Genomic DNA, 16,082 nt, shown 5'->3' on the forward strand with positions numbered 1-16,082 from the left:
AGGCCAGATTCAACTGTGTATGAACAAACTGATGCATCTGAGAGGTATTCAATAATATAGGGCTGAAACACGAAGGCCCCAAGCAACATCAGCTTCTCTTTTCCAGGATTTTGGATTACACAGCTTTGTATCTGAAGTCCTAGAGCTGAGCTGGGGTGGCACCACACCAGTGAAGTCCCCTTAGACCTGGAGCCTCACAAAGTGCAGCACAAAAACCTTTCAGTGGCTTGGCAAGGGTTGGCTCAGACCTGGCGGAACTGACAGTGACCTGGAGTTAACAAGCTCTGGGGAAACTCACACTTGCCCATGGGTACAGTGGCTACGCATGGCATTCACAGGTTCTGGAAGACTTTCAATAACTCTTAATCATCAGGAGTGTGAGAATCCTTCTGCACAAGACACTGCACTGATCCTGCTGTGGTTCATTTCACTGAATTGGTTCTAGTCTAAACACCTGGCTAAGAAACTTTGGAACATAAGTACACAAATTTCCTGTTCCTACTTTAGATAGATGGCAAAAAATAAACATTTCAAGAAAATGCAGAAGATATAACTTCAGGAAGGATCTCAAGAGTCGTCCCAGAGAAATGGAGATGGATCATCCAGAGAGAGATGGCTATTGGAAGATACCAGAAACAACTGCCATAACTGGGCTGCCTAGATTTTGAATACACATGTGCTCATATACACTAATCATTTTTTTCCCTGCAACTCTTAAGGCCCACCTCTCTTTTCCACTCCAGAAACCTTTGCAATTCATCAAAAACAAAGATTTAGAATCATGGTTGAATGTTAGAGTTGTGCAGTGAAATCTCATTTAATTTTAAATAAAATAAAAGCTGTAAAAGTTGCCTTGCAATCTGCTTGTGGGTATGTCACATGGCAAAGTTTTTAACGTGCTGCCAAAACTCAATGTAAACATTAGGAGCAATAAAATCCACAATAAAGGCACGAAAGAGTTGAGTGGATTTTGAAAGAGTGGGGAATATTCTTTTTTATAAAAATCAAAACCCTAGAAAAAACCTTTTTTTTTTTTTTTTTTTAACTTTCAAATTTATAGCATCCAACTCAAGATGACATTTATTTCTGGAAAAAATCTCATTACTAGGAAGACTTCCTAAGGGGGTGGAAGCAGGGACAGGTAGCCTGGGATGAATACAGAGAAACTGTCCAAGCAGCCAGGGATCAGGCTAGGAAAACTAAAGCCCAGATAGAATTAAATCTGGCCAGGGACATCAAGGGCAACAAGAAAAGCTTCTATAGGGATGCTGGTCATAAAAGGAAGAGGAGAGAAAATGTGGGCCCTTTCCAGAGGGAAACAGGAGACCTGGTTAACTGGGATATGGAGAAGGCTGAGATATTCAATGACTTTTTTGCTATAATTTTCACCAGCAAAGGCTTGTCACACTACCCAACTTGTAGAAGGCAAAGGAAGGGACTGGGAGAAAGAAGACCTGGCCACTGTAGGAGAAGACCAGGTTTGAGACCACCTAAAGGAGCTGAAGATGCACAAGTCCATGGGATCTCAAAAGATGCATCACAGGTCCTGAGGGAACTGGCAGGTAAGTTGCTAAACCACTGTCCATCGTATTTGGTAAGTCATGTAATTCTGGTGAAGTTCCCACTGACTGGAAAAGGGGAAACATAACCCATTTTCAAAACAGGAAAAAATGAAGATCCGGGGAACTACAGGCCAGTAAGTCTCACTTCTGTGCCCACACACACCATCCTACATCACATTCTTGTCCTTACATTGGAGAGACTCAAAGAGCTGTGGTCAACAGATCAGTGTCCTAATGGACAATAATGATGTCTGGCATTCCTCAGGGGTAGGTACTGTTCCAGCACTGTTCGACACCCGTTCTCCTCCTCCTCGCTGACACTGGAGCACCTCCAGCCCTGCTGGGACTCACAACTCACCCTTCAGTCTTTGTTGACAACATGGATGGTAGAATGAAGTGCACCTTCAGCAAGTCTGCAGATGACACCAAGCTGTGTGGTGTGGTCAACACACTGAAGGGAAGAGATCCCATCCACAGGGACCTGGGCAGGCTTGAGAGGTGGGCCCATGACAACCTCATGAAGTTCAACAAGGCCAACACAAGGTCTTTCACCAGGGTTAGGGCAATCCAAAGCATAATTACATGGTGGATGGAGAATGGATTCAGAGCAGGCCTAAGGAAAAGGACTTGGGGGTGCTGGATGATACAAAGCTCAGCGCTAGCTGGCACTGTACACCTGCAGCCCAGAAAGCCAACCATAACCTGGGCTGTATCAAAAGATGCATGGCTAGAAGCATGGCCAGCATGTCAAGGGAGGTGATTCTCCCTATATACTCTGCTATTGTGAGACCCCCACCTGGAATACTGTGTTCAGTTCCGGGGCCCTAAAAACAGAAGAATATGGACCTAATGAAGAATAATACATTGAAGCCTACACATAAAAGTACTATCTTCCATAAATAAATGTTATCTGCCAGAAATAATGCAAGTGACAGTCTCAAAAGGTTTCAGAACACTGTCAAATTAGCTCCTTGCACTTGAAGTTAGTTAATGATGACATTTAATTCTCATAAGTGTATTCAATTCAGTTCAGTTAGCTCCCCTTCAATTCAGCTCCTGCAAAGATTAAGGAGGATGGAAATACCACTCTTATTTTATAGGCAGGGTCACAAAAACCAGCAGTTTTACTCGAACCACTCCAGAATGTCAATGCCAATAGCCACTGGCAATATTAGGAATAAAAGTTACTTAAGGACCTTAGCAACTAGAAAATGGTGCATGATTAACAAAAAAAACAAAACCCAAAAAAAACCTGGTGGGTGATTTTTAGGTTTTGTCACTTCACAATCTAAATAAGTTACAAACTGTAATATAAAATTTATGTAATCCAACAGTTGGTTATTTTTCTATTTTTCCTTTCAGTTCTTCCCTTTAGAAAGATAACTATTCAGATTAAGAAAAATAGTCACAGACAGGTAGCAAGGTGTCCAATTTTAGGTCTTACTGAAATAACAGAATACATTTTTGATCTATTAAGAAATGTACACAGCAGAATAATTTATATTACTGCTATATATATACACAACCCTGAAACAGTGCCTGCCAAGTTTTGAACTACCAAAACAGTGTCAGTTACAGCAAGTGAGCACCCTATCATATTCCTTCAGCAATGACAGTTATTTAAAAGTACCATCTTAGCTATCATCTCAGTACAAATAGCAAGGAAAAAAAAAGCAGAATGCAACAGTTAAACAACTACTTTTAAAATCTTTCCTTGTTTCGTCCTTAGCTAATAATCCCTGCACAAGTCAACACACAGGAATTCATCTAGAGGACAAGAGAAGGAATAATTAAATAGCAATGCAGAAACCCTTTTCAGAAATAGGTATCAACAACTTCATAAAAATCAAAATGCAGCCAGCGTATAAATAAATTCCACTGTTTTCCACAACTTCAAGATGAAGAAAAGACTTTTTCTTTGGGAACTTTCAACTAAGTTTAACACTCTGGAGAAGTACTTTGATGTCTGGAGTAAACAAAAATATCATTGTGCACTTATTACTTCATTTCATTGACAGTTTTTTGGGTTTGGTTTGTTTAAGAGATGATTTAACAGCTGGCAGTACATCTCCTCTCTCTAAGATCACAAGCTTTTTTTTTTTTTTACTGTACTGTTCTAACAGCCCAGACACAGCTACATTTTTTTCTGCTCCTGAACAAAGGCAATCCCTTGAAAATTCTATAATCACAGAATGGTAGGGACTGGAAGGGACCTCTGAAGCTAAACTAGTCCGACATTCTGGATAAAGCAGATCACTCAGGAACACGTCCGGATGGGTTTTGGATGTCTCCAGAGATAGAGAGTCCATCAACCTGTCTGGACAGTCCATTGTAGTGCTGTGACCCTCACAGCAAAGATTCACCTCACCTTAGGATTCCCATTAGACCTAGCTACATTCAAGAAGTCAAGTCCAAGCACAACCATGGCTGAACAGTCAGCGCTGGCAACATGACGCTATCATGTTCTGGATCACAAGGGTGCACCCTAACTTTGCTTTCTCCAGAATGCACTCCAAAGCAAAAGACTTGCAGAACACAATCAATATAACCAGAATATCATGACCACAATCAGCTTTTAAACTTCTAAAACTGAGTAAGAATAACCTTTATTAACAAAGAAACAAAGTCATCCCAGTCCACCTATGCAAAAATAAGGAAGAGGCGCTTTGTGTGTCACTATTCTTGAAACACAACCACATGTTAATAACCTACAAAAGACTTTTAATCTGATTCTGGTATTACTTAAATACTGGGGCAACAACTACTGACCAGGACAGGAGACTAAAGCAACTCTCCAAGAGATCAGAGCTTTCCAGAACACATGAACAACTTCTCCATCTGACTAGTACAATTTAGCAAATACATACATAGACTCAGCAAGTAATATGGTAGAATTGCAAGTCTAAAGTCATACTGTTAAAAATTCCATCTTTTACCTAATCTCAAAAGGATGTGTGCCAAATTTGAAAATTTCTAGCAAGACATTTGGAAACTTAGATCAGTAATATTTTTTAAAAATCAGAATTCTCTGAGTTTTAATATCTGTTAAAAGACCAAACCCACTAGGTCTGATAACAAAGTGAATACAAAAAACAAGTAAGACAAGAACAAGAAGATATTTACAGTCATAAGCTTACTCAACTTTCCTACTCATGCTAAGGCACCCACTTTCTAACTATATTGACAGCTTTCTAAAATTTCTGATTTATGAAGGTTCTGCATATCACTCTGACACCATCTTCAGGACCAGGGCTGTAACAGAAATAATCATTTCTAAGCCTTCACAAGGGATTCAAAAGAATAAGACTTTACACACTGACCCAAAAATCACTAATTTTTTCAGCTTACCTTTTTTACTTAGGTCGATAGCAGCTTCTAGAAGAACTTCTAATTCCCCTTTCGGCAATACAGGAACAACCCATCGAGGCCTGTATTAAAAAATAAAACAAAATCCCCTGTATTTCAGTTTTCCTTCTTAAAAATCAAGAAGTCTTGTCCCTTTGTAATGCTTTTAACATTGGCTAGGAATACTGAAAAGGCCCTGATAAGCAGTCCATTAAAAAAAACAAAACCACCAAAAAAGAACCTCTGACTTAAGCATCTTTCTCTTTACAACTCTAATCAATTAAAAGCACTTCAAGAAATCCAGTGAAGATGCAAGAATCCTGACTTCACTATCAAAGTATCTGCACAAATAATTTACATCCTCTGAAAAAAAGTGAGAAAATACCTGTTGATCATGTCATCCAACTTTGCCAGGTCTGTGTGTGGAAATGCAGGCTCCTCATCTTCGAGCTGGGGTGGAGCATCTCCTTGGCCCTGCTCCTCAGGCGGGGTTGCTGGGGAGTTCTCATTGGAAGAATCAGGCGAAGAAGTCTAAAGTTGGTATGGAAAAAACTTTAAATACTGTCTGCACTTGTGTGCCCCTTATTTTGGCATTTTACCTTCACGTTGTGTTTCAAAGAATCACTACGTACATACATATCACCACAAAATATAATAGAGTTGTTTGATTTCAGATCTATTAACAAAAAATAGAGCATAAAATGTGCTGTATTCTTTGTGTCTTGACAATTTAAAAATTAAGCTACTTTCCCAGTTTCCCAGTGAGGACAGCGAACGTTTTGTAACAAACTTCTACTTTCAGCAGACCACCTGTCTAGAAGGTCAAAACAAAAAACATATGAACACTCCAGCTTTTAGAAAAAGTATTACTGTTTCAGGCAGAAAGACAAACTTCATCATCAACACAGAAGAAACTGCTTATGAAAAAAAAACTCTCTAGAAAAGTCACCTAAAAATGAGTAATACAATAGTACTACTGGCTATTAACCAACCTCCAAGAACACGATTTTAGTTAAGCTCATTCTAATGGGCCACGCAAAATACAATGCATTTTGCGGATGCACTTTTATTTGTATACAAAACAGTACAAACAGACAGTAATAAAGATTCAAATCAGAACAGCAAGAGTTAGGAGGACAAGGAGGGATCAACACCTCTAACATTTTTCACGTTGTACTGTTTTCAGTTGCCACAGAGCTAATTTTCTTCACAGCACCTTGTACAGTGCTGTTTTGTGACCAAAACAATATGGGTAAAATGCAAGTGCACTGTCTGCTGGCAAACAGTTTTTCCAGATTCAAGGCTTTATGTTTCTTCACTTTGTCCCCCAGCAGTAAGTAGGCTGGGTGTAGAAAGAGGCTGGAAGGGGGTATATCCAGACCAGCTGAACTAAACTGAGCAAAGAGATACTCCGTACTATAAATATAGTGGCATGCTTGGCATTGAAACAATAGTGGAAGTTTTCTTCCAATGTAGCTTTTGCTGTCGGACTTGCTGAGCATACATTGTCTTGGTGGTGAGTGACTGAATTTGTATCATTTGTTTGCCCTCTACTCTTTTCACTAATTAAACTGCCTTTCTCTCAACCCATAGTTTCCCACTATTACCTTCCAATTCTCTCCCCCATTCCACTTAGAGGGAGTGAACAACAGCATGGAGGCTTACCTGGCAACCAAGGGTCAACTCACCACACATTGTCCAAAGAACAATTCATTAGCAGGAGTAACAATAATTAAACTTATTAAACAAAAACCATCGTATTAAATTAAATGACAAAGCTTGGCTTTTCTTTTAAATGTGTCTGGCTGCACAGTATAAAAGCAATTTTTTCTGGTATTTTTTTTTCCAAAAAGAAATACTCATCACATTATGATGCAGTAGTATTTAAAAGCTTTTTGTTGGTCTTTTGAAAGCAGGGTAATCTGTTTAACAGAAGCATGCTAAGTTGTTCAGGAAGTACAGCACAATGAACAGAGACCTAGATGAAGCTGGTCTTTAAGAGCTGATACCCAGCTATAAGCAGTTCATCAATAAAATGCCTTGGCAGAACTGAGCATAAACTGAACTCGGAAACTAGTTTTATCTGGCAGTTTTAGCTCTGGCAGCTAAGTCTACAATGCAGTTCTGAGGAAGCTTCTCATGAAAAATAAATATGTTTGGAAGAACTATACCACTGCCTTGGAAGGCACCCTCAAAATCTTCTTGTACTTCACACAAAAATACCTATCTAACCAGGACATATCTAGGAATATACAAACTCTAATAATTCAGGAACACTGTATTTAAAAAGAACTCCTTTATTTTTAGCCCACTTGATTGTTCGTACCATACCTGATTCTGTTGGAGGGGAGGCTGGGACTGCCCATCAGGAGCCTGGCCCTGGCTATCATTCCCTCCTACGGGAGAGCCACGAGTCGTGGCTGTCATACTCGACACAGGGCAGATCTTTGCAATTTTGTCTGCTTATGTAGTTGATGTGAGAGAAGAAATTATAGTCCACTTAGTAAAGTTGAAGTACCAGCATATGTTTGCCTTAAAAAGCTCCAACTCAAGAACATGCCATCTTGCAGAGACCATTGCATAACCTGGGAAAAAAACAAAGACAATATGCTATAATGACACATGCATATACAAGTAATCTGTCCCAGGAAAAGAACACCACACAAAAAAATACACTGCTACCAAGAATCTTTTATTTTAGACTTCACGTTTCTTTTTATTGAGTACAACCGATATCAGAAGAATGTAATATACAAAACATTGAACATTAATTTAATTTTTAATTTAATGTTCAAAGTAAAATTTATACTGACAATTAACTCTAAACTACTAACAAACTGCCACAGATCCAAAATGCAGCTGGTTACTGTGATTCTGTTGTGCCTAAATTGCTACAGTAGATTTTCCATTTTAATTCAAGGAGTTGATCCAGGTCCTATGTACAAATGGATGAACAGCCAAATGTGTAATCTTTTCCAATACTCTTCTGACACTGTCTAACTGCAGGTGTGTGAGAGGGAGCTCTACCTTAGTTAAGACTAATAAAGACCCTATAGCCAAACTTTTATTAGCACATCAGTATCTACCCAGGGCATTTGACCTGTGTTCCTTTTTTCCAGCATGTGCCTTGAAACCCTGGGCCCACTGCCCTTTCAGGCCCACTACAAAACCCATCACATCTGCATCAAGTATTTTAGTGCATTATATAAAGAAAATTCTGACATGAAATGTACTTGTTGATCTTGTAATCATGACATACCAACTACTATGCATTTCAGCCTCATTGTGTTAAATACAGAAATAAGCTGTAAAAGCAATTCCTCTCCATATCACAGGGCACTACATAACCACAGAAGACAAAAGAATTTTCCAGAGCAACACAGACTTCCAAGAATCACATAAACTAACAACAGTACTCAGGAAGTTCAAAAGCCAAGCAGGATTGTAGAAGGCATTGTAAGAGCTTTCATTAAGATTCATCTGGCAGTGTTAAATTTCTGATTCAACTTGCAAAATCAACTCTAACAAGTTAGAGTTTAGTTTCTACTGTAACACTATATATATTTTTCATTATGGCGTCTCATCTCACATTAATTTTCAATGCTGCTATCCTTCTCCATGACACTTTAAAATCCTCCCATAAATTCAGCAAATCTGCAAGCTGTTATATTCACAATAAAATTTTTCACTCAATACACTATTTGGCCCCTCCCCAGTCTCCAACATAAACAGCACCAACAGGTTTGGAGCTCTCTAATGCCAGTACTAAAAGAGTGTTCACCTTTGAGCAAAGCTGTATTCTTTGAGCACAGTCAGTTGTAATCCATTCCTACCCTTTATAATTCATAGCGCCTAGTAAGCCTCCTAAATCCAGAACAAAGACATTACCAACCAAAATTTTCTTTAGGAAGACTAATTTGTTAAATGCCATTTAAACAATTAACTTATTTTAATTGGTGCTCTTTTTTAAAAAATCCCCTATTTGTTTTCTACTGATGTTTAGAAAGATCACTAGGTAGAAAGTATTTGCAGGATTTAGTTTTCTGCCCTATATATATATACACACACACACAGATGCACACACACCTCTATACCTATATATACGTTTAGATATATTTGTGTGTATACATATATATATACAAACACACATAGTTCAATGCCTCAATTCTCCTCTACTACCTGATTGAGGTTTCTAGGAACTTGCATAAACCAAAGAAATCAAACTGCTGCCAACCTAAATTGTACTTCTCAACAGCCCTAAACCAACTACCACCACAATAAACCTTCCTAAATCACCACCTTTCTTTCTTAACAGGTCTGGTTCAAAATACAGCCACACAAAAGCCTGTGTTGGCACAATGAGTGAGGTAGAAAAGAAGCAGAAAAAGAGTGAAACACCTCCTGTCAGTAGTAATCGTGATAGAAATTGGCTTAAACTGCAGAAAGAAGTGACCACTGGCAGCTGTGGTTCCACAATAGCTTTGATGAAGTGTGAGCTGCTTAATTTTCATCTTTCTTATTCTAATGGTTTTGGCTGAACCACCAGGAAGGAAGCCAGTTAGAAGCACTAAAGGAAAGAACAAGTCAACCAAACTTAGAAAGACTGAGAATATTTTTCAGTTTCTTTAATTACCTGAATGGGTGTACTGCAAGGCCAGAGTACTCATCGTAACACCTGTCATGGACAAACTGCAGCTCTCCTGTTGGACTGATTTACACTAGTGTGCAGATGTACCCTCAGATTTAGTCTCTGTGCTTAGCTGAATGGTCTGGGAGAAGCACTCCTGACAACTCCTTTTTGCTCAAGGCAAGTGACTTAATTTAACCAGACACAAGAGAACTGCTATTGAAATATCTCACTGAAAATCTTGTAAATTCATAGAATAAAACCTGTGTAGCAAAAATGCACAAGATTTTGTAGGCACTGGTAAATACAAAACATTTACATTAAGGCAAAGTAAGACAAAGCTACATCTAGCCTTTTTTAATGACTGTTTGCTTAAGAGTCTCATCATGATACTGTGTGTATATTACTTAAATTATATTCCCATAAAAGTGTATTTCAGGGCACCAAGAAGAGTTCACTTGGCTTGCCCATTGTGTAAGACATGGCCAACTTCTCAGGTGAGTTCATCACTTCTCCCCCCTCCCATTTGTGTGATGTTCTCAGATAAAAAGGCAACTTCAAGTTATGCTTCAGCTAACTAAAAACACTCCAGCTCAAATACACAGTCCTTGGAGTACCCACATGTTCTAAATTGCAAGTATTCTTGTTCAGGTATCTTCCTTCTAATCAGAGAAAATACAAACATTTTTCAAAAGCACAAATCATCATCCAATTTATGCATATTAAATAGCATTAGAAGGGAGTAGTTTTGTTTTCAGCCACTGATTTAAACGTTTATGTTTTTGAACACTACTGCTTTAATCTCTCTGGAACTGATTAACCATGAGATCTCCAATTCCCATTACTTCTTTAATACAGACCATCAACTTCCTATTTTTAAGAATTAAAATTCACCAAGGCAGTTTGGCTCAGCTCAAGAATAGCCTTTACATCGCAATAATTTGATTATTTATAAATAAATGTGGATGGATGCAGTGACACATTTGAGCATACAGAAAGGCCAACAGAAACAATTCAAACTGCCTGTATCCAGATGAATTCTAATAGAGACTCCATATAATTGTTCTTATATACATTTCATTTCTACTATATCTGATGATTTTGCATTCAATACACTAAGTCACTTAAAAAAAATTATCACCTTTACCCAAAGCTTTCAATAGATGTTTTGACAGTATCAAGATGGAGAGAGATGCCTAATAAATGACAAACTACTTCACTGTTAATCACAGAACAGTTCTGAGTTGAAAGGGACCTTAAAGACCAACTAGTTCCAACCCACCTGCCACGGGCAGAGACACCATCCATGAAACCAGGTTACTCCAAAACCCATTCAACCTGGCTTTGAACACCTCCTGGGAAGGGGCAGCCACAACTACCCTGGGCAAGTTGTGTATCACTAGCGTGTCACTACTCTGACAGTAGGAAATTTCTGTCTCATATCCTATCTAAATCTACCCCCTTTTGATTTGAAACCTTGTCGTATCTCACTACATGCCCTTGTAAGAAGTCCCTCCCCAGCTTTACTAGAAAGTTGCTGTAACATCTACCCAGAGCCTTTTCTCCTCCAGGCTGAACAACCCCAACTCTCTCAGTCTGTCTTCATTGGAGAGGGGCTCCAGCCCTCTGATCATCCTCATCGCTCTCCTCAGGATTCACTCCAGCAGCTCCATGTCCTTTGTGTGTTTGGGGTCCCAGAACTGGACACTTGATCAAAAGACCATGAGGCTATAAAGACTGAGTCAAATGGATACCACTGACATTCCCCTGATTGCCAATTGAGCAAATTCCTATTTGCCATGCTTTTGCCATCCCCTTAGATCACGATGATCCACATTAAACTATAAGTGAAAGTCAGCTTTTGCTTCACAGGACTCCTTGTAATTTTAGTAACACCAGGAAAAGACGACTACATGATTGAGACTCCGCATGCTCTCCGTTTAGAAGATACCACCCACTACAAGTAGAATTCTGACAGAGCACCAACAGGCTGTGCAGAAGATGCCAGAGACATGTGCTGCCCTTCAGGAGAGGTTTTGGCTTCCAAGCTCAAGCAATCAATACAGCTGCACATTTGAGCCTCATCTCAGCTTCCACACTCAGCAGCCTTGTGTCTGTGTGGTGGAACAGGTTTATTTTGTTTAGAGGAGAAAAGTAATCAAGCACCTCTTCAAAAGCCAGGAGATGCAACATCAGATGTAGGTTCCTGGGCAGGTAAGGAGCAAGTATGTATATATTACTCTGTTACAGGGCAACATTTAACAGCAAATAAAAGGCTATGAAAGAACATCCATAATTCTCTTAATACAGTTAACTTCAAGAACATCTTTCATCTGAGTTTCTTGAAGTCATCTTCTCAAAAGTAACTGGAATACCCCAATACATACAGCCTTTCTCCTGAACTAGCTACTTTGTAATACAGCATCTCAGAAAAAAGCAAACGCAAGGTGACAGATGAGAGAAGACCTCAAAACACAATTTTTAATTCATGTGCAATACCTAAGCCCCATTTAGAGGCACAGACCTATTTTTCCTTTAAATAAAGTTTTGGTTATATGTATGTGAGGATATATGCCACAAAATCTCCTTCACAGTGCCGTAACAATGCATGCCAGGATACTAGTCTACTCAACATGTAACAACAGAACTTCCTAAAAAACATACAACTATGATAAGAATTGTTTCCCCCCAGTATTATCTAAAGAATGATGTGCCTATATTAACATGATCTCACAGATGTGCTTTTCATCTTAAGTGTTGCACTGCAAAAAAGCTTAACTGCAGCAACACAAATTTTAGGTTGAAAGGTATCAGACTTGTTTCAAAGGAACTGCCTTCTTAAAATCCTAAGAAATGATCATTCATCACAAGAGTTATGACAGGATTCTAGTCTAAATATTCTACACTCGAGAAGCTAACCTTCTACCCTATTACTTTATTTCAATCAAAACGCCTTCTCATCAAGAAACACCTCCTCCAAAACTGTAACACTGACCTAATTCAATAGTTTAAAACTATACACACCCCCACACTTTATAATTTTCTTTCTTCTCTGTGCCTTTTTTCTTTTTCTGGAAGAAAGAAATTATTTCTATCACAAGAATAGAAAACTGGTGGTCCTAGCTATTTGCTGATTATCAGTGACATGCACTAAAGTTGATATGTATTCAGTTACTAATGAAAAACTATTCAGTAGCGCAAGAAGTGCTTAACTTCCAATGTTTAAAAAAACATCTAATAAGTAGTAATCAGGTAAAAGGTTATTTCAAATAGTTTATATTACAAAGGCAGACAAATTGGAGTCATTCTCCTAGTAAAGAAGTGAATGTATATGGGACTTAGTTAACTGCATAAGGCTCCACACATTATTCCAAAGCAATATATTTCCAAGTGATACAGTAAAAGACAGATTTTGAGTAACAAATTGTTACAAACTAAAACTATTCTGAGAAATAAGTTACTTCAGGAAATCTTTTTCATCCATCTTTCCTCATCATACATCTGAAATTAAGACACTTGGCAGCATGAGCTTCTGGAACATTAAGAAAATTTATGCACTTTTTCAAGTGACTGGAAGCCTCTCTGCAGGCTTCTCTGGCTAAAAATGACCTCCTTCCACCAAATGTTTTGCAGTGTCTCATTTGTTTCCACATGGAATAACTTCCCAAGAGACTTCACTTCAAAAAACCCAAGGAAATTCTTTACAACACTCAAAGGCCTGTCTTACTTCAAGGCAATAATCCTCAAAAGTCAGGCCCTGAAAAGGAACTGGGCAGAAGCAACAAGTCTCTTTTAGAAAGCCATTCACTTGCCAACTAATTCTTGGGACATTTAACAGTTAGATAGTGTATTACTGATTACCTAAGGTATATGACACTTGTTCCCAGATAATGTAACAACAGGTCAGGTCTTCAGATCATACATTTAGATCTAGATACCAAACAGAAGTCAATTTCAATTCCTGTTCTGAAAGAGAAGTGTTCAGTGCATGTGACAGTAAGTAGAGAAGATATCAAAGACACAGCACCAAGAAAAGTAAGCAGTCAATGCCTTACATACAAAACCAGCAAATGTTAAATCAATTAACAATGTTCCCCTCAGTGAGCTTTGGCCTTGGTGCCATGCTTTTCTTTAGGCATATATTGCAGGCTGCAGTCACAGATGAAAGACTGAGTCTCTCACCCACTATGACCCTTCCTTCTCTCTGATGACCTTTCAGTAGGAGTTACGCTGGTTCAACAGGTATGAAACTGTATCCAAAATGATAGTAAATATATATCAATGACAGAAAAATAAGTAACGTAAAAATTACAGCCCTGAAAATTCCATTATTTCAATATTTGTTTTAAATATTTCCAAGTGATTAAAAAACTACATTCAAGACACTGGTAAGTAGCTGACTATTGTGAGGGCTTAGGTTAGGAAACAAGAATTTTGGTCATGACATTAAAAAAAAAAATCAAACAAAAAAACTTTCCAAGAACAGAACAAAGTGAATTTAAAAAACCCACCAGTAAATGCATGCACTATAACCTCAGAAAAGCGAACTTCCTAAGTTAGTTCTACTTGGAAAATGCCAACATCTATATTTAAAATTGTTTAAGTGTTTTAAACTATGACTTTCACTTACTATGCAGCCTTTTTCTTGAATTCACAACAAATATGCAAAGAAGTGGGCAAGAATTTCTTTCACTGTGTTTTAAAAAACAAACTACAACAGGAAACAACCTCAAAGAAAAATCAGAACGAAGAACTTTAGTATGTATACTTTTTCAGACACAGTTAGATTCAACCTCATGCTGCCAAGCAACACAATGTTACACTTTTTTCCAATTATGCTGCAGTTTATTTACCCAGGATACTGACAGCCCTTCTGCAACACGAAAAAATGTGTCCTTGGCAATACATCCAATTAGCATTGAGTTGTTATTTCAGGTCCAACTGCAAGCTCATTCCTTTACAAGCAGCAGCAAAACACTGTAAGCAAGGACAAATCATGTTTTAATGCTTATATTTAAATAGTAATCTAGATTAAAAGGAATACATCTGCAGTTTATACTCTGTCCCATGGAGTAATTATAATTATATCATGTCTCCTTATCACTACTTCATGTGATACGTGTCAAATTTGCATTGAAGACTGCTTAAACACTCTTGATTCCTTATTTCTGATTATTAAAACCTGTAGTTTAGTCATGGCCATTTCAGATACTTTAAGGCATTCATCCAGTTCTAAAATGGATAATGTAGTTACACCTCTCCAAGCTACACAGCTGAGTTCACTGTCCAGAACAATTTAAGAACCCTGTTTGCTCCTTAAAGCATTAATCCAAATTCTAATAATTGCAAAAGGTTATGCTATTAAGACTTTATAAAAAGATTAAACCTTACTTCATTTTTAAAAGGGATAATTAACTTTCAATCTTACTTCATATTCAAGTTGACTGCTCTGCCATTTTGCCATAAAGAGCATTATTATTGCACGCTGAAAAGTCAATGGGGGAAATCAAAATACATTCTCAGTACTGCAGGTAAAATTACAGGCCTAATTTCACTTAAGTAACAAAGGCTTTTCTTAGCAAGACATTAAATTTTACAGCAAAGCACCAGGGAATACAGGAAATGTGAAAAATTCTGAGCACTGAGATATCAATGGCTTCATGTTAGCTGCTGAGGCACACTATAAAAATGGAATGAAAAATTTTGGGAATGTATAGAATGAGATGTATTACTAAGTCTGAGACAACAGACCAGACACTAAGTTTACAGAGCAACTGTTCATCTCTCTGTTATCTCTGCAGGAAGATATGCACAATACAGCCTACAATTCTTGTCAATTAATATCCTTCGTAAGAGCAGAAAGATATAAACTATATTTCTGTACTGGCACTGAAACTTTTCATTTTTATTGGTTATAATGATATATAATAGTGGTTCAGAAAACAACCGGACAGTGATAGCAACAGGTTCAGCTTCTGAGTGGAATGGATCTTTAAAGCTTTTCCAGGAGAACATACAGGTTTGTATACTACTGCAGGTAGAAAAAGACACCTTATTTTCCTTGTGCTTAAAACAAAATCTGGTTTAGGATAAACATACTGCAATATACTAAAAAAAAAAAATAAATTATGAATCCTAAAAATGTTCATGCAATTCCTTTAATATGTGGTCTCCAGGCTTACTCTACTTAATTATCCTTATTTTTTAGCTAAACATGTTTCCTACTACACAGGTATGTTTATCTTTCAATACTCACTTAAAACATCCTAGCTACGACCATGTAACTAATTAAATGTTAATTTCAGCCTCCTGTGCCATGATATTGGGTAACATTTCTGCCCTGAATCTAAACACAAGAGATGCATCAATTCATAACAAAAACTTAACCTCCAGTATTTCTAACTTAATAAAAATATAATTTAAATATAGAAATACAGAAAAAGTATTTTATACTAAACATTTGAAAACCAGAAAACCCAGATAACCTACACTAAAATTTTAAGATATGATAAAAAATCCAGAGAAATCTACAGACATAACTTCTACTA

General features: G+C 37.7%; 1 protein-coding gene across 3 annotated transcripts in view; it reads right to left on the reverse strand.

Annotated features, from left to right (window-relative positions):
- USP9X (ubiquitin specific peptidase 9 X-linked) overlaps positions 1-16,082 on the reverse strand; it is a 103,029-nt gene that overhangs the window by 68,721 nt on the left and 18,226 nt on the right. For all 3 annotated transcript variants that reach the window (XM_030468599.1, XM_030468585.1, XM_030468592.1), the window contains exons 2-4: positions 7,239-7,492; positions 5,293-5,438; positions 4,911-4,990 (exon numbers count right to left, since the gene is read on the reverse strand). In XM_030468599.1, coding sequence (XP_030324459.1) covers positions 4,911-4,990; positions 5,293-5,438; positions 7,239-7,334 — 322 coding nt within the window. In that variant the 5' untranslated portion in view covers positions 7,335-7,492. The remainder of the gene's footprint in view (positions 1-4,910; positions 4,991-5,292; positions 5,439-7,238; positions 7,493-16,082) is intronic.

The sequence above is a fragment of the Calypte anna genome, chromosome 1 (genome assembly GCF_003957555.1).
Source record: "Calypte anna isolate BGI_N300 chromosome 1, bCalAnn1_v1.p, whole genome shotgun sequence".
Taxonomy (NCBI): Eukaryota; Metazoa; Chordata; class Aves; order Apodiformes; family Trochilidae; genus Calypte; species Calypte anna.